Source organism: Centrocercus urophasianus, unplaced genomic scaffold (genome assembly GCF_019232065.1).
Source record: "Centrocercus urophasianus isolate 14NV4802_14NV808 unplaced genomic scaffold, USGS_Curo_1.0 seq_12, whole genome shotgun sequence".
In the NCBI taxonomy this organism is placed as follows: Eukaryota; Metazoa; Chordata; class Aves; order Galliformes; family Phasianidae; genus Centrocercus; species Centrocercus urophasianus.
The window spans coordinates 66,866,536-66,891,738 of NW_024884364.1; the positions used below are offsets into that span (position 1 = coordinate 66,866,536).

At 35.9% G+C, this 25,203-nt stretch overlaps 1 protein-coding gene across 1 annotated transcript in view; it reads left to right on the forward strand.

The window, feature by feature from the left end:
- The window catches only part of NALCN (sodium leak channel, non-selective), a 215,303-nt gene that overhangs the window by 129,531 nt on the left and 60,569 nt on the right, over positions 1-25,203 (forward strand). The window contains exons 14-15 of the mRNA XM_042810179.1: positions 3,383-3,520; positions 7,080-7,154. Of these exons, the coding sequence (XP_042666113.1) occupies positions 3,383-3,520; positions 7,080-7,154 (213 nt within the window). The remainder of the gene's footprint in view (positions 1-3,382; positions 3,521-7,079; positions 7,155-25,203) is intronic.

The following is a 25,203-nucleotide window of genomic DNA, read 5'->3' on the forward strand; positions in this document are numbered from 1 at the left end:
AAAATCATTTTGATGCCAGAAGTGCTTTATAAGAAGGCACAGTATGGGTTTGGGAACAAGGAGACCTCCTTTCACTAATGCCCATAAATTGCATGTTTTCACATGGTCTCCTGACAACTGTCAATAGGCACAAACTCAGTGTTGCTATGGTTACAAATTTCACTGTTCTTTCGCTCATTGCAACTTTCCAATTGGACTGGCTTTCTCTCTAATACCAAATATAAAAATATAAATGTTTGCTATCTGCTATTTTAACCATTCTGCCATCTCTATTTTTGCATGTCTTCTTTGGCTGCACGTACTGAGCCATGAGTTCAAAATTGGGTAGTTCAGTGTAGGGCCTAAATAGAGAAAAATCAGATGGGGAGTTCTGTGCAAAGGTAGCAGTATAAGATGACTGCTTGGAAATTTAAACATTCACTTTATGGAAAACGAAGTATGTTTTTAGTGTCTGACTTCCACGCCCCAGTTTCTGGTGACACTACTCAGTGTCTCAGACATATCACAAGGCTGGGAATACCACTATTTTCTTAAAAGCAACAATAAACATTGAAAAGAAATGAAATGTAGGCCCAGCTGATCTCAACAGCAACAATCCTGTGGTCATCAGCAAAACCAGGACTTGGCTTCTAGTCTTGAGAACAAAGGAAGCTCCGCTTGTGACCTTTTCAACATAATCACCATCCCTTTAAAGAGCTGCACTGTGTCTTAGTTTTCTGATGCAATTTCAATCTCAGCTTCTCATAGAGCTTCTCACAGTGTGTCATGGAGCACTCATTACTGTGTCAGGAGAAAAAGGAAAGTTCAAGACAGGTAGAAAGCAATGCAAGCATTGCACAGCATTTGCCTAAATCTTGCTAACTTCATTTGCAGAAGTAATCCCACTGATTGCAGGGAAGCTTGCATGAGTAAGTGAATTTCGAAGCTGCTTACTAAATTTCTCAGGGATTTGGCCAAAATTTTGTATGGACAAGCAGCACTTTAAAAGGCAAGTATGTTAAAACTGAAAGCAGTTCTTGGAGTGGCACCACCCTGTAATACATGGACGGGCTATCAGAACTGGCACTTCTGTTTGTACATTCCACCATACATTTGCCAATCTTCTACTAAAAATAAAAAGGTAGTTTGACTTCCATCATCAAAACAGCTAATTATGTAATAGGGCATAAATACTCAAAGAAATTGACAGCCTTTTCTATAACGTAAATTAATTCAGAAAGTCACCATTTGCATAAATCTCTAAGCTTCATCTTAACAGATGTTGATTCTGTCAGCTAGGTAGCTGCATTTCAAATTCATTTTAATATAAACAGGGGGAAGTGCACCTTTCAGCTAAAAATAACTTGCTCCAAAGGAGATTGATGGATGCAAAACAAACTCACCGTGCACTGCTGTGTTCTCTTAAAACTAATATTCTGTCATATGCTGGACTTAATGTAATAATAAAATATTTGAATGCTATTGGAAGGCCATTTGAAATACCTGTATGCTTTGTGGACAGCTGATTTAGATAGCAGATTAGATTTCTATGCTGTTAAAAGTGTGTCTTTTCTAAATTCATTCTTTTTTTGTACTAATAAGGGGTTGTACAATGTAGTTGTAGTTTATATCTGAAGATTTACTTACAATACATATTTTTAATAAATATATTCTTACGTGATTCAGTATGAAGAATACTGCAATGGTTCAATTGGCCATTTACCCAGGTGTATTTGCCCAGCCAGAAGTGTGTTGTATTACTTAATGTAATTAATCATCTAAGTTTTACTTCAGCAAAGAGAGTCCCACCCATTAGGTAAGGCCATTACTGCTTCCAGAGGTGCTATACAATTCCAGAGCTGCTCTGCAGTTGCCTACTTTAGCTTTATCTTCACCTGATAAGAGAAGGCTGAGAACTGGTGCTGTGTACTGATGAGGTCATCCCCTTAGAATCATAGAATGGGTTGTGTTGAAAAAGATTCAAAGATATTCTAGTTTCAACCCATCAGCACAGGTGACTGTGCTGTGTGATTTAGTTGCCAGCCGCTAAATCAGTCACTAGATCTGGTTGTCCAGGACCTCATCCTAACTGGCCTTGGCAGCCTCCAGAGCTGGGGCTCCTACAGCTTCTCTGGGCAACCTTTGCCAATGCTTCACTACCCTGTCAGTGAAAAATTTCCACCTGATATTTAATCTAAATCTCCCCTCTTATAGTTTAAAAGCATCCCCCTTTGTCCTATCACTATCTAACATGTAAAATGTTTATTTATCTCGTGTTCATAAGCTCCCTTTAAGTAATTGAAGGATGCAATGAGGTCTCCCCTGAGACTTGTGAGGCATGATCTGCCTCTGATGAAGACATACTGGCTGTAACAGATCACATTCTCAGTCCTTGTGTGCCTTAGCATGTCTTCCATAAGGATCTGATCTGTTCCTTGATCTTCTCAGGCACAGATGTGAAGCTTACCAGTCTACGATTTCCCAGGTTTTCCTTTCTCCCTTTCTTGAAAATAGGAGTTATATTTCTCTTTTTCCAGTCACCAGGACACTGACTGGCTGACTTTTGTTACTAAAACTGGCAGTAGATGGGGCAGGATGAAGCTTGTCTTCTGTTTTACACTGCTTAGTGCTGGCATTTTGATTTGTGGCAGTAAGTATGGGGTGTCAGAAGTTTCAGACATCTGGATTCTAGGGGACATCTGGATTCTAGGGCTCATCTGGATTCAGACATTCCTGTCGCCAAAGACAATTGGTTGAAATATTTCCCTTATTCCTTCTGTTTTTGACATTCTTTCCAGGTCTGAAGAGATTTGGAAATGTTACATAAATCATTGCACAATGAATGCTGTTGACAAAACGCATAGAGGAAGAATCTGAGTAACTGAAACAGAAGGAAGAACTGGGACCTTGTTTTATATTGGTTATTCTCATCAGTGGGATGCCTAGAGTGCTTCTGCTGTTAAAATAACATAAATATTTGGTCTCATTTCCTTTTACAATATATTAAATAAGCATATTATAGAGAGGTAACACTGAAATATATGCATAACCAAAAAATTACAGTTCAGTGTTTTATTGTAAACAATAAGCTGTTGATGATCAAGTTATTTTTCCTATTGTCTTATCCAAGGAGGAAACCAAAAATCTTTTCATACGGGCTAATGAAGCTTGAGCTATGTAAGTGCAATCAAAGGTTAGGTTACTTATTCCTGCTGTTATTCTGAAATAACCTTTCACCTGACTTCAAAACTTAAAATACAAATATTTATTAAGATTAAAAAACAACAACAACAAAAACAAAGCTAGTTTTCAGCTCTCTTAAGTCAATTTGAGTAATGTGTGTATAAAACTACATTGATACAACTTGTGAAATATTAATATGTATGTGTTTCTTTTCTTGCAGGCGTTCATGTCAATGTTTCAGATTCTCACACAGGAAGGATGGGTAGATGTCATGGATCAGACACTGAATGCTGTAGGACATATGTGGGCACCAGTAGTTGCAATTTATTTTATACTGTATCATCTTTTTGCTACCCTGGTAAGTTTTAGTTTGCAAATGCATTGTGTTTTTCTTTCTTTTTCTTCTTACTTACATAGCTCTTGTATTATTATTATTTTTTTTCTTCTACTTAGAACTGATTGTGATGCTCATGTTCAGCATAAGGGGCTTTGGGTTTATTTCTCTGATGTGGCAGAATTCACTCTTCAGCCATGTGGCGTAAGTGGGGAGCTTTTGTTATGGTGTGAGTTGTTCTTCCTAAGATCCAAATCACACTGGTAGGCTAATAGTATAATTGTTGACTGTCTTGTGCCTTCACAGTTCTGATGATTACAGACTGAAGCAAGTGTTTGTATTTCACATAGAAATGGTCCTCTCAATTACAACTGCATTCTCCTTGTAGTAATAATTAGAGTCAGAATTGTTAAGCCTTGGGATGCAAACTCTTAATAATAAAAGAGTGCTTTTCTGTTGTCTGATGCAAAATCAATGCATCAAAAATATATAATATAGTATAGTAGGCAATAAAAGGATGAGGATTACTAAAGCAGTTCCTGGATGTGTATGGAAAATTAGACTATATCTAAAAAAGATGTTTTACCTGTATGGATTTCAAATGAGATGATGATACTTTTCTATAGAGAAAAAGTTAAAGAAAACAGCCTTTTGGAAATCCTATATCAATAATGGTGTGGTAATGTATTTTGAATACAGAGAAAATACTACAATAAGGGGAGTAACCATTTGATCCACCCTTAATTCACTACTTAATAATTCTACTTTTATTTTGTACTTTTGTATTTTGCATTCACTGCAGTTTTTGACGCACACATCTTCATTTCTTCATTCAATTTATTATACTGTTACCTGCTTCTTAAGGTGATAATTATGTTTATACAATCTCCATCACTTTCCAACTGCTTTTTTTTTTTTTTTTTTTTACTTTATGATTTGTCTTGCTTCATTTATAATTGATTGGCTGATCAGTCTGTGATTGTGAGTGCAGTAGATTTCTTCACAATCACTGAAATCCTGACCACTCATAAATGACAGTAAAGGGCATTTGATTCTCCTGGAGCTGCTTAAGCATATTAAAATATAAGGTGAGCAAAAGTACATTGCCATCAGTAATATGGAACTTCTACTGCTAAGCCCTTGGGTCTGGAAAAGCAAGTTTACGCTAGAGAGATCTTTAAAATTCCTTTGGAAGTGGGAACAAAAAGCAAAAGATAAGTGGATTATGGTCATGAATTGGTTACTGATTTGAGAATCTTATTGTGTTTTTTACCAACCTAAAATTGAATTGATTTTTTTTTCTCTTTGATGAACATTGAGCAAATCCATAAAGTAATGCCAGCTTGCCTCAGTGCTAAAAAATCACAGCTTAATTGAAAAGTAAGTTAGTTGTAAAATATTTTTGGTATTCTGCTTCATGCTTTCAGAAAGAGTTATCTGGGACTCCTATGTCTGCTTATTGAAGCTACTTATTTTGCTGGTTTCTAAATTACCTGTCTGTATACTATCCTCAGTCCTTTTCCAGGGCATTTGCATTTTAATTATGTAGCCCTTACTTTGCTCCCTAAATCTATGCATTTCTTCCAATTCACTTATGCAAATTCTATATGGATGAAGGAGCTCTTCTAAGAGAGCTCTGCAAAACTAGCTGGCCTTATGAAGTTGTTAGCTTCAGTTCTAAGTTTTTCCTCAGACCTTGAAAGAAAAAGCTTCCAAGGACAGAATTGTCTGAAGACAAAAGAAGCTTAAAGAGAGAAAGAAACTTGTAATTGGTAAGGGAGCATGGAAACAGTTGGGCTGCTCCTGAAACCAGAAGACACTTAAGAATAAACAGCTGTAAGTGAAAAAAAAAATCAAAACAACTGAAGTCAAACAGAGAAATGACTTTCAACAGCCAGAAGAAGGGGGAGGTTTAGAATTGAGAAGTGATAATTGCAGGCATTTGGCAAAGCTAACTGTAGAGTTTTGGAGTGAAATGAATAGGCTTCACATTAGAAAGCAAAGAAAAATTGAAGCTCAAAAAACAAAACCTCCTTTGGGAGTGAAGACTATTATTAATTGAGATGGCAATGGAGAAAGTTAAACAAATAATAAGTTTGCATTTAACTTTTCTTTTCTGGTACATGGCCATTAATTCTTGTTGAAGAAAGTTGGAAAGGGAGTTAATGAAAGTTTTGATGTCTTTATATGATTCTGTGCATGAAGCAGCAAGGCTGAAAGTGGTAATGTATTTAATGAGCACTGTATTTCTGTTTTGTATGGAACAGTACCTCCTTAACTAGTATGCTCTGAGCTGCAGGCACTAGAGTGTCATAGGCTGTATAAAGTAGCTAAGGAAAGAAAAACACCATACTGTAAAATCCTGACAAAATGATAGCAAAATCATCAATTAGGGAGCAAATTACTTTGTACCAGGGATTATGTATTTTCTGTGTTTTGCCCTGTTTTGCATTTTGAACACCATCTTAACTTTTACAGTTTGTAACAATCAGATAATAGAAAACAGTCTGAAGTGCTGTTTAGCCATGTGAAATATTTAATATGGTTTTTATAACAACCTCATGAAATTCTAAATATTGCTAAAGACAGTTCCCTATTAAAAGATAATTCCTTTTTCTGAAGCCTGGCATTTTGTAAGTTTGTGAGAAGGATCCTTTCTTTTCAGTATTGTTGAAGGATTGTTGAAACTTTAATAGTGATGGGCAGATACAATGCTCTGCTCTGGTTGTCAGTTAGTAGTCCAAGACCACAGAAATATTTTAGGCCTGTAACTCCTGTAAAAGAGTTGAAATTCTTGCTGATATCTCTAGGAAATTGATGCTTGCCTATAGAATCTCAGTACAATAGTGAATATCTGCCTTAATCCACAGAGATTTAAACCTTGGCAATAGTTGTAAAGCTACATATATATGTATTTACTACTTTAAGACTTAAGTCATCTAAGGGGAGATGCTGAATGGTAGTATTCTTCTCCACCTGCATCCTTTCTCTGCCTGTTCTGTCTCCTTCACAGCTATATTAAAAAAATTTTCACATTCTTCTAGTCAGCATATCTACACAAGAAAATTATCATGTGATGTACACATTTTCTTCTTCTGTGATTCTTCCTCCCAAAGACATACCTACACAATGTTTAATGGAAAGTAAAAGAAGGTGCATGAGTTTGCTACATTGTGGTAAAGCACTCAAATGGAGTTAGCTACTTTGCTTATATCTATTCTAAGCACTGAGCATTAAGCATAAAGGAAATTATTGTCAGTTTTTTTCTGATGATTTTAATTTAGTTGTATACAAAATGTATTTTGATTAGTATTATGTTAATCATATATAAAATCTTGGTTATAAAACCTAGAATTCCATTTTTTAATGTTCATATACTAATTGTATAGTAAGCCAGAAAAAAAGAAATAAAAATCTTCTTACAAAATAGCTAGCAGGCAAATATCAGCATGAAATATTACTTCAACAGATGTGATAGGCAGTACATTTTACAATAGTACCCTCATTTTTCTGTTATACTTGATAGTACTTCTATTACTAGAAATGCAAGGCAATTAAAAAATAGTTTGCATTTGTTTTGTAGATTCTACTCAGCTTGTTTGTTGCTGTTATTCTGGACAACCTGGAGCTTGATGAAGATCTGAAGAAACTTAAACAAGTAAGAACATGTTTTTGCTCTGCTTAAAGATATTTTCAATAAAACATTCCTCTTCTGGTGCTCCTATGGTAAAAGATGTGAAACATTTTCACCGAGTGTGAAGGAAACAGAAAACGTTGGAAAGAGCAGCCCTATTCTATTAGATAGTTTAGTACCTTGCAGTATAGGGTAAAAATTCAGTCACTATAAGGAAGATTTAGAAATTGTTCAAATATTCTATGAAAGTCAATTTAGATTGACATGTAATTAAAATTATGTAAAAATCACAGGAGAATAATATTTTTGCTTATAAACTACATACTGAAAGATAAAATATTGTCTGGCCTATTTCCATGCTCACAAAGGCTTTACCATGTGACTGTTGTACTTCGTTTGTACTGCAGCAAGAGAAAAATGTGAAAAGATAGTGTTCCTCCTTTGAACAAATTAGCTGTGAGTAGGATATGAAGTGTCAGCACACCATGGACTCATTTCTTTAGAAGGTAAAATTTTGCAGAAGATAGCTCTTGTAGGCTTTTGTAAATAAAACAAAGTAAAATTTTTTATTTGGAGCAAGGCTTACATGCTAATATGTGAGCAAACTGTAAAACCACTGCAGAGGAGAGCACTAGCAAGAGTCAACAGACAGAAAATGGGAAAAAGAGGACCAGACTGAATGTGTCAGATGACTCCTAAAGGCTCTTGGCAAAGTCAGTGTTTTTACTTGAGTGTCCATATTTGGGGATTAGGATTATCTAGAAATCACTGTCTCAGGCTTCAATCCCAGAATGAAAACCATAAAACAAATATGACTAGAAAGTTCATGTCAGCCATCTGACCTAGTGAACAAACCACCAAAAAAGAAGGTGTCTGTATGATTTGTGTAAATTCACTGGAGTGAATTTACGTATGCAAAGAGGAGCCAAATCATCTGCATTTGCCTATTTGATGTATGGAACAGCAAATTGAGAATTTAATGTGTTGGGGCTGTTTTTGTAATGTTTGAATTATAGCCTTCTTTCACCTAGCTTCTGTTTCTTCTGTGCATCTTTCAGGTGCATCAGCAATTCATGTGGAATCATGTTTTTTCACTTTTTGAAAAATTATCTCCCAGACAACTTCCTCTGAACTGTTACAGTGAAGCTAATGTGCCCTTGGCTTTCCATCCGTGTTATTTTGCTTTTAGTTTTAAAACTGAAAGAATGCATTTATTGATTTATTATGTTTATATTAGTTTTGTTCATTTTCTACAAACTTCTCATTTAAGAATTTTAAATGCTAACTTAGTGACAGTCTGTTTCATGTATGCTCACTGAATACATGGCTTGTTTCAAATTACTCTTCTTCCCAATATTCTATTATTCAGGGCACTAGAAGGAAAAATATTATACAGTCATTTTAAGGCCTTCTTTATAGAATTTAATCTAAAAATATTTCTTCCTGTTGTTTCTGCAGTATTAAATATCAACATATATTTCAGATGAAGTGAATTAAAAGGGTGTGCATTTTATGGCACAAAGAAATATAAATGTTAGATATCAGTTAATCAGCTCACATATGTGAAAAGAGACATAATACAGTTGATTCTGAGATGGCCAGTCTAGAGTATGCAAATTGAGTAAAGCAAATGAAGTTTACTTGTTTTTTCTCCTTATCAGTCTCAAGAGGTAAAATCATAGGAAGCGAAAATTACTCAGATATGATAAGCCATGTCATATCATACCAAAAATCTTCTGGTAAATTTTTCATAGTCTGCATGAATTAGGAGCAAGGATCAGTTTTCTGAAGTGAGGAGCTTGACATTTGAAATCCTGTGGTTTTTGTGTGAATCTTTAAAAATCTTCAGCTTTGTGTATTTAGATGCATGACTTTGTATTTTAAATGCACCCCTCTGAAACTAGGGAACAAAAAACAAAAATGATGAGAGACCACCACTTGCTGTTCTCACCACTGTGACAGCCTAAAATCTTGTTAGCCTGGTAGGAACCCTGTCTCTGTAATAACCACAGAGTAGAGCACACTCAATTAAAAGACTTTTTAAAAAGAAGTCCCCAAACTTCATACTTTTGAGACTGGCCACAGAGCAACTTTATGAGCTGGGCACTGAGCCAGAGTAAAAAAGAACACCTATTGAGCAGACCAGGCATTACATTTACAGAATCTCAGGGCTTGGAAGGAACCACTGAAGATCATCCCGTCCAAACCTCCTTCTAAAGCAGGTTCCCTAGGAAAGTGCCTAGGTGGATTTTTAATATTTCCAGAGAAGGAGACTCCACAATCAATCTGGACAGCATGTTCCAATGCTCTGTCACCCTCACAGAAAACAAGTTCTTCCTCTTGTTCAGATGGAACTTCCTGTGTTCCATTTTGTGCTCTGTAGTGGAAATGCTGTTATGGCCTGAAACAGTGATTGAGCACCTGGTGTGAAAGCAGAGCCAACCCAGGGGAGCACAGGTGCATGCAATGCATCTGAGTGACTGGAAGGAATAGAGCCAGGATTCCAGACCTAATGTACAGGTTGGTAGTAGAGGTAAGGGTATCTCACTGGAGATTCCTTCCTAGCTGAGGCCTTCCAAAGGTAGGCAGTTTTTCTTCCTTTGTTTCTGTGTCCACAGATGCTCCGTTCAGGCTTGTTCTCATTTACTGTAGCCTGGGACTGTGCTACTCTGCTACTATTGCTGTGTCTTCCATCACATTAGAGCACTACATGCTCATTGCCCCTTGTGTTCTATCACTGGGCACTGCAAAAAGTCCACATGACTCCCACAGTTTAAATATTTATAAGCATTGCTAAGATTCTCCTTCAGTCTTCTCCAGTCTGAACAGCCCCAGGCCTCTCAGCCTTTCCACTAAGGAAATGATCTTTGTGGCCCTCCGCTGGACTCTCTCCAAAAGTTCCCTGTCTTTCTTGAACTGAAGAGATCAAAACTGAGCACAGTATTCCACATGTGACCTCACCAGGTCAGAGTGGAGGGGGAAGACCCCCTCCCTTGACCAGATGCTGGCCATGCTCTTTTTAATGCACCCCAAGATACCATTGGTGTTCTTGACCACAGGGCACTTTGCTGACTCGTGGACAATCTCTTGTCCATCAGAACATATAGATCCTATTCTACACAGTTCATTTCTCTGCAGAGGTGGTCAGCTTCTAATCTGTGTGTATATCACTTCTCAGCATTTTCTCCTGTTGAACCTCATGAAGTTCCTATCTGCCCAGCTCTCCAGCCTGCATTGTAATCTGTTTCCATGACCAAGCCAGCATTTACAGAAGAACCACATGGCCATTGGACATACCAGTTTGTCTCTGGCATAATGGAATATGTATTATATATATGTTATATGAAGATGTCTAAGGTGGCCGACAATTGTTCATTTGTATTTGTGGAAGTATTGTTTTAAATAGTATAGCCTCTCTTCAAAGACTATTGCTCAATGCTACTGAATGTATTCTCTCCCGGTGTTTTAGCTAAATTCATATTATACAAAGTATTGCATGATTTAAAAATGCTTTAAATAAAAAGAAATAAGAGATTGGTTCTTGGGGCTTAATCGCTGGAAGTGATTGCACAACTGATTAAGTGTCTAGAACAGCGAATGTTTCCCATGGGGTAAACCTGCGAGGTATCACAGGCTCAGTGCTGATAGTAGTTGCGCACTATTATACTGAAATATTGGTTGTCTTATCTCAGAAAATAAAGCAGAACAAGTTTAATTCAATGATATTTTGAATTCTCCATTAAAAATGAACTATAAAGGGAAGGAAGACTGGGAGGTAATTGTTACATTTTAATCAAGACACTTTCTATAAAGAAAGAGATCTGTATCACTGCACAGGAATTTTTTTGACATCTATAATTCAAAGCTGAGTAGTGTTTGAAGGAATTAATCAAATCATTCAAGCTCTTAATGTAAAACTACATTGATTTGTTAAAGTCGGTACAATTGTAGCACTTTCAAAAGAATTTTCATCCTCATGTTCACGCTTTTTTCACTGACTTTAATGACTGTAGAACTTGAGGCCCAAGGCATTTTCACATAATGAAGTGCTGAAGGATTTCGAGGAAGATGGGAGAGTATATATAGGCCAGAAATGGTATATAGCTGATAATCACTTTTGAGGTGGTTAGTTATTAATTATATCTTCATTCCTTAACATGATCTTGGTAACAAAAATGATATTATTTTCAGATTATTGAGCAAGGACTAACTAGCTAATACTTGCAAATACTCCAAAATGTAAAGTGACATATAAACACTGTGCTATCTAGACCAAATATAAAACTTGTAAGAGGTTTATTTTAGTGATTTACTTAGCTTTACAGGCACACATAGGAGTGGAATCTGTTCTTCCAAGATGTCATTCAGATGGCTTAAGAGCAGAATTATTGTTTACTTCATTACAGCTCTGTGCTTTGTTCACATTATCTCACCATCCTTTGCCATGTGTCATCCTCTTGGCTATGTCTGCCATGATAACTCAAATCAAGTGAAAAGAGGTTGTACCGTAGCTCATATTCAGCAGCTGTATGTATATTAAACTTGATTGTTTATGTCTCTCCAGACAGACCCTACCACATGCACTAGCTTCCAAGTGTGAGATTGATTCTGCTTTTTTTCCAGTTCTGCCCTCTGCAGTGTTCAGCACATCAATTATGCAAAAGAAATCTATCAGCTAAAATCTTAGTTTATTCCTCTTTTGTTTCCATCTTCCATCCTCTCTTCTGAAATTGTTGGTAAAAATTTAATAAGCTGGAAGGATTTCTTTGAAAGCATTTTGTTGGGCTTCTCTTTTTAGCAGTTCAACTACGTTGCGTGAGTTGATGTCATCTGACTACTTCAAAGAAATCTTAAATGATTGTGAAGCATGATTTTCCACCGCAATAGCCCCATTAACTTGTCCTATTATATTTTCCACATACTTAGTAATTCTATAGTTCCTAAATTTCTATCACTCTGCCTAGATAAGCAGTCTGACTCACTGTTTTTGAGTTCCCCATGCAGACTCCTAAAATTCTTTTCTTAAAGTTAGTGTCATAAGTGACTCTTCCCTTTATCTCACTATTGATTTTATTTATGTCATAGATTATTCACCACTGTTAGTATGTCACCATTGTTATATCCATGAGATCCCTTGGAAGTCTTGAGTGAGCATTATCACATCTTAAAGAGTAATAAGTTGGCCTTGTGTCAGTTATCTTTTGAAAGTGTTTCACCTGACATTGCTGTTGGAAATTGATCTTCCATATGGGTTAGGGTCTTCTTTGACTTTTTCTGTGGTGGATACAGTTCATTTTGCTTTCTTCTTTTACTTTATTTTTCTAAAGTTCCTTGAATAATATTCTGATTCTCTTTTAAAGTCTTTGCAGATCTTACTGCTTTCTAAATGATTTGTAAGTTTCCTTATTATATTTTATTTCTTTAGAAAATAGTCCTACAAAACCTTTCACAATCCATCATGTAAATGTTTTAAAAGAAGCCTGCAAAAGTTCACGTTCTTCTCTGTATTCTTAGTTTAGCATATAGCTTCCCTTTTTAAAACACATTCTCAAATATACCCAAAGTCCTTCTTTCCACTCCAACTGACAATGCTGACATTTTGAACTTCTTAGAATTTCTTCAGTAGGTCACTGATGTATTCAGTGCTTCTATAACAGAATATTTATATGCTTCCCCCTCCAAGATTCTGTCATTGTTCTTTTAAATTCTTTTTAACAACCTTATGACTTTGTTATTGTTTTCTTTAACTGAAATTCAATATAGTGGATTGTTTCTCTGAATTTAAAAGCATTTTTGATCATCGTTACATAATTGCTTTTTTGGTATTTATATGATGAACTAGATCTGGGTAACATGCTCTGGCACATTACTACCCTTTGAACAAAAAATTTCTCCCAAACATCTAATCTAAATCTCCCTTATTTAAGTTTAAAACCACTTCCCCCTTGTCCTGTTGCTATCTGCCCGTGTAAATTGTTGATTCCCTCTTGTTAATAAGCTTCCTTTAAGTACCTGAACACTGCAGTGAGATCTCCCCAGACTCTTTTCTTCTCCAGGCTGAACAAGCCCAGCTCCCGTAGCCTTTTTTTGTAAGAGAAGTGGTCCACTGACAAGAAGTAAATAAATGTGGTGAGCAATTTTTAGAGAGCTATTCTTTGTTTGCAGGGTGCATACAAAAAAATTCGAAGCCAACTGTGAGATAATCCTTAAGCTGACCAAGTTAATGAACCATTGTTCATCAGCAGCACTGTTTGTGGCTGCTGATGTACTCATATAGGTGGCACTGCCACCACACCATAAAGTGGATCCCATCTAATGGTACACAATTTTAGAAATATTTTCTTGTGGACTAAAAGATAAGAAACAAAACAGTGTTAAATGCTTTTTTTTTATGGTGGAGGAAAGGAAGCAGAGTTTCATGCTAATCTTGAGTAAGACCTTTGCTGTTCACTGTTTATAAGTTATCTAGAAAGTGGGGTGAATAGTGAAGTGATTGAGTTTTCTGCTGATGAAAAATAAGCGAAGGCATCCAAATTTAAAACTTACTATGGAAGTATTCTTATTTTATCTGAAAAATAAAATTTCAGTTGAAATCTAGATAAATGCACATAGAGAAGAATACTAAAAAGATATCTAAAAATAGGCTTTGAATAAGATATCATCAGTTAAGATATTTTTTTTCATTCATTTTAGAGATTCTCTATCATGTCTCTTCATTGCTTACTGAAAAAGAAGGCAATCTGTTAAAAATAATTAGAGATGATTGTTAAACACAGGTGAAAATTTCCTGTTTTACCATATGTACCTATCATACGTCCGTGTGTTGAATACTGCATTCAAATGAATTACCTTTTTTAAAAAGAGATGCACTGAACTGAGAAAAGGTACATAAAAGGATAATGAAAATGATTTTCAGCTTGAAAAGGAGATGACAGAGGTGGAGTCTAAGACAAAGTTACATGAATCACAGTAGGTGTAAGAATTTGAATAGGGGAACACTATTTTACTTCTTTCACTACAAGAAAATGAGTGGGCACTCAAACTGGGAAGAAAAAAGCCAAGGTACTTTGTTTTGATTTTGAGACAAATTAATAGAATCAAATTCTATAAGGGCTGATTGTTTTGGCATAATTTTAAGCCCCAGAGGTTATCAAAGCTGGGAGACAGTGCAGGAAGTATGATAGCTTTTTATTTGATCTGTTCTTATACTCATTTCCTAGACAATTTTTGCTTGTCCTTGCCAGAGGCTGGAGACTGGTGCGATGGACCTTTGATCCAATCCAGTGAAATCATTTTTATACTTCCATAATTTTCCATAATCTGAATGGGATTTCAGAAGCAATTTGCAAGTAGCACACTGAGGAACCGTTTAACTGTGATGTATTTCCATAAGGGAAGAGCAAGTCTCTCAAGCATTTCTGAATATAAGCAGTGGCCTAACTTCCTTCCTAACACCTTAAACACGAATACAGATGGGATTCGTTACTAAAAATATTTTCTCAGTACATGTGTTACTACCTAGCAACAGAAATTCTTGGACAAATCAACAAGAGTATGAAGTAAGAACATTTTTCTTCCAATTTAATGAAATTTTCATTCTCTCCAATCAAGTTACTTGCCAGATGTACATGTTCCTTTCCCTCTCCTTCAATTCCACACAATGAAATACAAACAAGATTATTTTCCCCCTGAATCCATATCAAAGCAGCATATGCAAGAAGTGTGTGTATACTTATCTATTTATAGAGTATACAATTTAATGATCTTTAAAAATACACACTATTTTGCCTTTGTGCTTCTAGAAAAAGCAGATGTTTGCCGTGTTTGTTTTCTTTTATTTAAACTCAATGTTAACTCTTTGATGCTGAAAACAAAAACATTCATGAAAATCGGAGATAAAGATGGCTTTTTTCCTTGATTTGTCTTTTGTGGTAGTTTTTTGTTCTGTTGCTTTTTTATCACAGTTAGTGTCTGAACAATTCAATTTGATATCAGTGTTTTAGGATTTTACGCTTTTAAGTCTTCCAAAAACAGCTTAAGAAAATCAGTAGTCTTGACAGAACATGCATAGTTAAAGCTAAGGAGGTAACTGTTAGGTGCCCTGTTTGATAAGAAGGAATGATTTTAGTAGAATAACATTAACTGGGAGCTGGGTGCCATCAAGTATTCATTCTGTTGTGGAATCTAACTCCATAGTACATGTTCCTTTCAGCAGTGGTAGTAGTGATGGAGGAGCGGGGAGGTACTGGTGCTGGGATCTACTGCAACCCAATTGTCAAGAACTATGGCAGAGCAAGGTTGAGAGGTCTTTGAAAATTATGAAGGGGAAAAAGAAACTAATTTTGTTTTGGGTGTTCATTAGGTCTTAAAATGTACCTTGTGTTTTCCTTTTTTGTCTAGTCTTGTTAGTAGATAAACAGCAATCAGCGCTGATTTTTTGTTTGTTTGTTTGTTTGTGTGCTTGTTTTTCAATGAACAGTTGTTTTTGCTTCTTCCCTACTCTATTTGGTACTAAGGTTAAAAAAATCCCCAATTTATAATGAAAATTTTGGCCTCCTACTTTGTAAAGGGATTACGTAGTGTTTCCTGAGCATCATACTAATTTCTGGAACCAATATTCTGAACATGAGTTGGATACTGCTCACCTTTCATGCAACAGTGCTTAATCAAAATTTTGGTCAATGTCAGTTGAGACAGTAAGTTAGTCTCTGAATGCTGAGTCCTTCTGCATTTGTCTCTAACGTAGAATTAATTCAAAAAAATTTTTGAATCAGAGATTTGTATTAGGTAAATTCACATGCATGACAATTCCAGCTTACATTTCCTATGGATAGATACTCTCTTCTGCTTCTGCTATAGCTTTCAGTATTCATTTCCCTATAAACTGGAGAAGAGAAGCACAATTTGTACCTTCAGTCTTAAGTTCATATGCAATCAGTTGTTGATTATACAATTACTATTTTGATGAAGTTAAAAATATTTCCAGTGTCTGTGCTTTTCATATCTAACTTATATAAATTAGCTACATGCTGTTAATCCATGTGAAATAAGTCTCCTAAGAGTACTTTGTGTACTTTAAGAGGTGCAGTTATTTCTGAGAAAGAAGTAACAGCGTATCTTGGAAGGAAATGTAGACTCTATTCATTTGAAAAGCCAAAGGCATCCTCAGAAGAAAGTACAAGCTGGTCTGTGTGAGAAAAGACATTGACCATTTGTTGTGAAAGTATGTCCGTGATGTGACACTCATGGGTTTCAATGTATCCCACTAAGTTTTTGTGGTTATGTTTGGTCTTTGAAGATAAACATGGAAATAGCTGCTTCTTCAGAGAATAAAGCTCTTATTGTACTGTCAGTGATTTTGAGGATATCCACCTTATACACCCTGCAATAATTTGAGTGATTATGTTGCTACAGCCGATCATTGGTTGCAATACCAAGATTCTGGGATTATTTTTTTTTTTAAATTTTATTACCTGCTGTGCTTAAGTTTTCTTGATGATGCTATATTTAGTACTGTTGCTAAATAGTGTTACTGGTTCCTACTTTTTCACCTGTTTCTTTTTCTTTCATATCTAGTTGCAATAAGAGCAGTCTTTTGTTTACATTAGATCACGTATTCCCTTCTGCCTGTATTCACTTCTCCCCATTCATTGTCAAAGAAATTTAACCATCCTCCCATTTCATATTCAAAGCAGATATTTATTTATTAGGAGAGCCTCCATTAATTCAGAAGTGTAGTACCAGTCTTTTGGAAATGTTTTAATGTTTCTCTCCTTTCTGAATTTGATTGTTGCTCTGGGAATGATCCCTACTCTTCTTTGAACCAGACTTCCTACTATCAATCAATTATTAGTCTTTCAGTGTCCAAAGCATATGCTTATTCTTTAAGTTTGTGATGTTCAAGAAAGCTTTCACACAAAATATGGAATTCACACTGGCAAGAAGAGGAAAAAAAGAGCAGGACACTCATCTTTCTCAGGGCTAAACACAGAAGTCTGTTCTGCAACTTCATCTTTCGTTTGTGTTGTTTTTATTTTCTCTTCTGCATGTAGCATATTTCTACTTTCAGTGCTAAGAAAGGCTTGAGATTTTACTTCATTTTCAGGCTTGGGTTATTTTTGTTCTTCTCTTTAAGTCAGATGAATGGGAAAAAAGGCAAGGGTTCTGCTGCTGTCCTCCTGAGTATACACACATTATGTTCGCTGAGGCAGCTAATCTGTCTATTTAAGCCTTTCCAGTTTTCATTTGATTTTTTTTTTTTAACTGTTCCTAGGTACTGAGATACGGAACTTGGTTTCCATATGCTTTTGCCCTCCAGATACTCATCATCTCTATGTAAAGCAGTTCTAACAACTGAAACAGCACACTGATTTTCCAGCTAGTGAAAATACATGCTATTTTTATAGCATCTGCTAGACACTCCTGCTGCTGGCATTTCATATGATTGTGGAACAAATAAAGAAGGCAACCTGAACTCAGCACTATACTTATTTTCCTTTAACTTTTCACTCTGAACTTTTAATAAATTTTGCTTTGATCTTTGCTTATGTTTTCATCCAAAAATATTCATAATTAAAAATCTATGAAAACTTTACAGAGCTAAGGGCTAACGAAGTGATTTATTCAAGAGAATTGGTCATAAAGAGAAGATAAATCACAATCTGACTGTCAGCCAAACTGAAGCCTATGTGGACCAGCACGATAAGTGAAGCTGAGAAATTCTTCCTAAGCCTGGTTCCAGAACAAAAAGGAAGTCAAAACTGTGCAATGTAAAAGATAATTGAAACAATGCAGAAGTTAAAAGCTTTCCTTAATGTGGATTTGGGAATTGTGAAATATAGTTGCATGCTGTAAGAGAAGTCTAGGAAGCAATGATTTTCATCTCTATTAAGAAGAAAGCACATGAACAAATCAAGCCTCTACAGTTTGGTTTTTCCATATGTAGAACTCTGCTTTCCCACAGAATATTCAAAGGGCAGCTAGACAGTATTCAGTGAACTGCTAGCCACACTATAATACAGGGCTTATTAAAAGCAAAGTATTTTTTTTTTTTTAAGGGAATTGTTCCTTTGAAAGCAAGCTATTTTAAGAGCATTCTGATTTGGGAGTTCTCGATTCTCCCTTTTTTGTTATCTTGAAAACCAAAGCATAAACAATTCAGCTTTCAGAACAAGGCAATTGTTCTGCAAAACAAACTGTATCTGCAAAACAAACCATTATTTGTTAAAGTGTAAGAATCTGCATTACTCCAAAACCAGAAACAGCAGCGATGTGTTAAACAGTTGGCAGCCTTAACAATATTGACTAAAAAAAAAAAAAAATAAAAGTTGTATTTAATGGGCTATTCTTTCAGTGTGCTCACTGTGTTAAGTATTTGCCTTAGGACTTTGGGTCTGGATAGTCATATCCAGAATGACAGAAGGCAAAAATACAGTGCGTTCATTTATTCAGTGTGTAACTAGGTGAGTTCCTGGTGTGCATCAAGTAATTCTGGAAGCATAAAAATATGTAGATGGTCTTAGAGAATATTTTGTAGAAAATGAAGGCTTCAGTGGAAACTAGGCAAAGGAGACTCTGAAGGAGTAGCTGCAAGTAATTTTAAAATCTTGGCAGAGCTTTTCTAGGAACCAAAACTGTTAATGCTGGCTGTCATTTTTTAATCTTTGAATAGTGATATCAATAGATACACAAAAAGCTTCTTGAAAAAGATTTCCAACTGTCAGCTCTTATTTCTTTACCACATCTTTGAAAGATATCATAGGCTTAGATTAAAGTCATTCAAGAAGCAAGTGACAGCAGATTTTTTACAGTGGTGTATATGGGATGAAATCTCACACAGATAAAACAGTGCTTCCAGAAAACTGTTGTTCTGGACCATCCTTTGTCCTCTTCCTCTTTTTCTTCATCTCATTTAAAAATCTCTCTCAAAATGCATATTTATTGTAATTTAAATGATGAGAAGAATATTATTTTTTGTTTCAGTTCCGGGGGAATAGACTTTTCTGCTTCATTTACTGAAGCTGTAAAAGCTTTTTGAAAGTTTCAGTAGTCACTTTTTATCCATGCTTAATGAGGTGGAGTGAATGCACTTTTGGGGGGCTTTCCTGGCACCCCCTAAGCTCGTAGGAACTTGGCAATTTGGGCTGAGCATGAAGAGGAGCGGCAGGAGAAAGGTACCTTGTCCTGTTTACAGTGACTTTGAAAAGGAATAACACATGCTCTTGCTCTGTACTATACTGTTGTCTCAAATCTTCATGTTGTGAGTGTGTATGTGCATGGACATAAAAAAATACTATATTTTTTTCTTTTAAGAACTAGCTACAAATGAACTACCACTGCAAAATCCTAAAACTGACTTACTGGTGCAAGTTAATCTGGCAGGAGCTTCAACAGAATCAAATTATATTAAGCTAAGGTAAACTGCAGCACAATGTAGATAACAATCATCTTCTCTACTCAGTATCACTTCGTGTCGAAATCTAATCTGTTGGCAGCTGAAAAATTGAGCTTCCTATCCACAAGAGAACATAAAATCTAGAAAAATGTGACATATCCATGGTAATACTTACTGTGTATTGGCCATCATACTGCAGTGATGCTGTATTCCTGTAGGTAGGATACACCAATAAAACTTTCACCAAATGATCAAGTAGTAGCTAAGATTTCTGGGTTACATTGCCAGCTATTTGCTCACTGATTTATTTACTTTATGTTAGGACAGTGCTATGTCATCATTACCACTACCAATTTTTAGGACTGTTCTCACAATATCATGGTCAGCTGAGCTGAGTAGAGAAATGTAGCTAGTCGACATGCAAGCCAATAGCAATTACTTTTTGACTTATAGATCAGAGGATTCCAGACATTAGGTTAAAAAATAGGATGGAAGAGCAGACTTGCACAAGGAGCTTGGAGAAAAGATCCAATCCAGTTCCCAACAAAGAATGGAGAGCCCAATTGTCATTTGCACTGACCACATCCTTCTGGAAGGAATTGTGTATTTCAGTCTTGTTTAAAATATTTCACACATTTTTGAAAAAGAGAAGAAAAAAAAATGAAGTGAGGTATTTTAATATCTATCTTTTTAATCATTCAAAAAAGACTGAATTAGATTTTTGGGGGGGTTTATACTACCAGTGCCTTGTGGTAATTAGAATGCTTGCAATGTGCTACATTCTTTCCTGCACTAAAAATAACATGTGAATGCTGGGAAGATGTCATTAGTTAATAGCATAAACAGTTATGTTTGGGGCAAAGAAAGCACGAATCAAAATGTCAGGAAAAGATCTTCTCTTTTCCAGTTATTTTTATGTTATTTGAAAAGAGTAAAGGGTATGAAGACATTCTGAGTGTATTCAGATATATATTTTTCTGTTCTAGTCATCTAATTATCACATCCTAAATCTATATTTTGTATGTTTTCCTGCCAAACAATACAAACATAATATATATTTTTGCTCTCGAATGTATGTACATACATACACCTTTTATGACTTCGAATTTATTCGTGAACACACACATATGGACAAATGTTTTTAGAATCATAGTTTTTCTTAATTTCTGCTCTTGCAGATACCCTCCAAATATATGCATATGTGAATGCAGGTGTATACACACACACCTACACACAGTAAACTTGTTAAGTATACAGAGTTTTTCAGTGTCCTGATTCTTGCAGGTTGCTGAAGAACAGATCCCATTTAAAATCAGGCCAGTTTTATCTAAGTGTTGAATGTACTCAAAGTCTGAAGATGTGTATGCATACTTTAGAAGAAGTTGCTTCTTTAAAAAAAACCCAAAAACCTGAAGTTCTAAGAGCTCCGGTGGTGCCACAGTCCACTTCTAATGAGCTTGCTTTTGTTAAGTACTTTTTAAGTACTTTTTTTTTTTTAAGTGTTTTTTTCACCAGGCATTTCTTAATTCTACAAGATTATTTTCCTGCTGTCAGCAATGAAATGGTGTGCAGTACTTACATACCTTGTTGTTAACTGGCAGTGGATTATCCTAAGTCCTCATTAGAGACATTTGCTTTGGTGACTTAAGTCTATCAAGTTCAACTATAAGTCCTCCTGCGCATTTACCCTTGAGCTACTATTCTTTGAGTATGATTGTTCTTGATAATACTCATGCAAGATAATGGCCACCTACATCACAAGAAAGCCCTCAGCAGCCCCTTCCCCCAGGAACCCTGGCTTCTGGGATAGGGGAATCTGTGTTAACCCCTGCCCCCCTTTAACTCTCATTAGATTGTTACCAATGTGGCAGTCATCTGAAAGTAGAACCAAGGCACTAACAGTCAGTTGGCAGTTTTCTTTTGACCAATGATTGATAAAATTTCACTAGCAATATTTCTAGTAATGAGGAGAAGAAAAAAAAAGCCAAAATGCCAGTATTGTGGTTAGGCATTTATTATGAAGAAGAACTTGTAGGGTCAGAAACCTACAGGTCTTTACAGATCTGTACTGGATCAAAAAGGAAGGTCCTCCTGGTTCACAGTCTCTGACAGTGGTCAATAAAATATGTTTATGAAATAGCATAAGAACAGAGAAAGCACACATTTAGTAATGTTTCATTCATCAGTGATATTTCATACTTGAATGATAGTCACTCCCTAGAGGGATATGTGGCTTGGGAACTTCCAGTGTCCAACAAGTAAACAAAGATTTCTATTTAGTTTGCCACATAATTATTTCATGTAATGCCTCCTTGCTTTTGTGTTATATGTTGTCATTCCAGTCAAATAATTCCTCAGTGCTCTCTTCTTCCTACATGCCTGTTACTACTTTCACTGTATTCCATCTTTTTGCATCTGTACGTGCAGCTTTATAATTTGACCAGATTTACCCAGTGAACTGAAAATTTATTTAAAGTGTTCTGCATTTACAAGCACATTTTGTACTTTAAATAACACTTCTTGTATTAATTAGTGTTTAATATCCATTGCATAAACTTTCCAATTTTCTTAAATGCGTAGAAATTAGGATTTTCTAGAATTCCTCTAGCAGCATTTTCTGGAAATGCCTGCTATTTATTTCTGTAGAAACCACAACAGATACAAAGAGCACAATAATACTATTTGGTAGAGCAAATTCTTAGCTACAGGATGCCTATTTTCAGCATAATCACCACCATTAGCTATGCATTTTCACCAGTGGTGAACAAGAACCCCCATGCCACTCATGTAAGAATCTACAAAGCTTCTCTTTCATGTTGCTGTTGCCACTGCTGGCACCATCCACCTCACTGTGCTCACATCCTTTGTTTGTTCCCCATAAACATTCAGCAAGTATTAATGAATGTCAGTGGGTGCCATTGTTTCTTCATGGAGGAATTCAGTGACACATTTTTCCTTCATACGCACTTCTGTGTCAAACGCCTTTTTGTCAGACTGCCCCTCTGCTGCCCTCTGTCACACAGCAACAAAATATTGGTGGGAAGCTTCATCCTGTACTGCCATACCACCAACATCCACCTCTGATGTCATGGACCAGCATACCAAAACAGGAGGCCTTACATTCAGATCAGCACCCATATCTTATCCATAATGGAAAGAAGTGGTAGCAAGACATTCTGAAGGAATCAAGATATCAGTGCCTATCTGCATTCAGCTGGCTCATCAGTTTTGCAGGGGCTCCATCTTTTTACATCTTCTATGTCTTCAAGTGCTCTCCTCAAACATCTTTTCTGGTGAAGCAGTTTAGTATCTGAAAGTGAATTCTTTCTGAATTGCCTGGACTCCCCCTAGATACAGACATTGTTCATTCAGAAGGTAGTTTTGACCTTATTCCTGTTAATACTAAGAAGTTTATCCTGGCAATGCAAATATCATTTTGACAGACCTATTAAGAGCCCCTTTATTCAGTGAGGAGCGAAAAGGTATTCATACTTTATGACCCTGTTGTAGTTCTCAGAGTGAAGAATTTTATTTATTTTTTTTTTTTTAACAACAACTCCTGATAAATGGAACTTAAGTACATTGCTCACTACTGCCTTTAATGGAGACCGGGGTAGTGGCAGGAGAAACAGTGGTCATGGATTTTTCAGGCATCTTGACTCCAAAAGCTGTGTTGAGTGGTATATCAGGAGAGACATTTTGTCAGTCATTATGGGAAGAGATGGAAAATATAGCATTCTAAGCCTTTTAGCTGACGGACTTAAGTGTTGTAATGTATATAGGAGCATCTTGTAAAAAATCAAAGACTTCCCGAAGGGCATTAAGAATCATAGCATTCCTAACCCAGTTTTGTCTGGACTGCATGGGTCAGAACACAGACCCTGATGTATCCCTGTGCTTTCCTCAGCACTGCTAAGAACTCAGCAGATCTAGGAAGATGCCAATGACAGTTTCAGCAGTAGCATCAAACCTGACACTTCCAAATTTTGGGTGCTGAGGTTTCAGCTTTGAAGTGTGAGTTTCAGCATAGGGATTTTTCATGAACATATTGCGCGAACAAGGTGTTATAATTAGTATATCTAATTTAAACGCACTCTTGGCATGACATTATACATACATATGCAATTGTGTGTGTGAAAATCAAGGAGCTTTTTAAAGCTGAATTAGATTTACTTGCCTTCAGAATATTATTATTCAGGGAGTAGTGCTTGAGATAATTCTAAGTGGGAAATAACTACAAAATTGAATGTTAAGTACCACATAAAATGGATGAAATCCATCTTTTCATCATACTGAGAAGATGGTAGAAAGTTCACAAAATACAAGTTGGTCCTCCATTCACAGGCCATATTCAGAGCATTTAAAGTATTGTTATCTTAAATCTATACAGAGAATATTTCCATTTATAGAAAATAAAACTGGAAAATGTGATCAGTTAAAAAACGGCCTGTGCCAAAGTCTTCCTTCTAAGTTCTTAAAGTTTTGAAAGTCTTCTGAAGGTTATAGTTTCCATGTTTATTTTTTACACTTCTTACCTTACCTACCACTTTTTAAAAAGTATCAATGGATCATAAATTCTGGCTTGTGCATTTCAGGCTCAATACCTAGGTATTAACTCAGAAGTTGCTACTCCCTGACATATGCAGTACTGTATTATTTGTAAAGAAAACAGTAAATTCAAGAGAATTTCTCTTGGAGAAAGGTTTTATTATATCAAACAAAGCTTTTGAAAATTCTAGTTGATTATCATAGTCAAAGCACACACTTCCAAGGATGAGAGATGAAAGTTAGAGTGGCTATGAATGTGTGAACAGCAGTTACAAAAATATAAATATAAGCTTCTACTGCTTCATTTCTGTCACTAGGGAAGAAAATGCTCACCTAGCTTTTATATCACCAGGAGTCCATCTAATCTTTTTTTGTTGTTGTTTTATTTCCTTGGTATCTAAGAAAAAAATGCAAGTGCTTCCCAGTGCAGATAGTGATTCTAGATGTTTAATTCTCTGAAGCAAGAGAAAATCCTGTCAGTCTTTGGCAGGGAGGCGAGCAGTTGTATAGCAATATTTGTTATTTTGATGGCAATTGCATCCTTGAAAATTCATGCTGTATTAGCTTTTGGTTCCATTTGTGTCACGCAGGACTGCATTTCCTTTTCTGATTTGCATCTTAAGCCCATAGGAGTTTGTGGATTTATGCACTCCTGTTCACAACTTCTGTACTCTTATAAAAATAGAGGCCTGGCCTTTCATGGGGTTTATTTCTTGGTTTTCTCATTGAAAAATCTAGCTATGCAGAAGAATGAATTGATTACATTTTTTTTCTTGAGATTTTTGGGTTCCTGGTTGTAAGTCACTTATCTTCTTCTTATGATTCAGACAACTTCTCTTTGCAGACTCTCAAAAACAAATCAGGCACTCTTAAAAACGTGACAGAAGATGAGAAATCACAGGCATTTTTTTCCTGCATAATATCCAACAAGTGGGAGCACTGTTTCAGAATTAAGAGAGATATGTATATTGCTCCTCAAAGAAGCAACTCATCATCACAACATAAAGAGAATCATCCCCATTACCTGTGAAACAGGATGTCAGAATGCAGTAATTCAGCCCCATTTAAATTTCATCAGCAAACTTGCATGGTAGAAAGGGCAGCCAGTTTCACCAAACTGGTTTTTTTTTT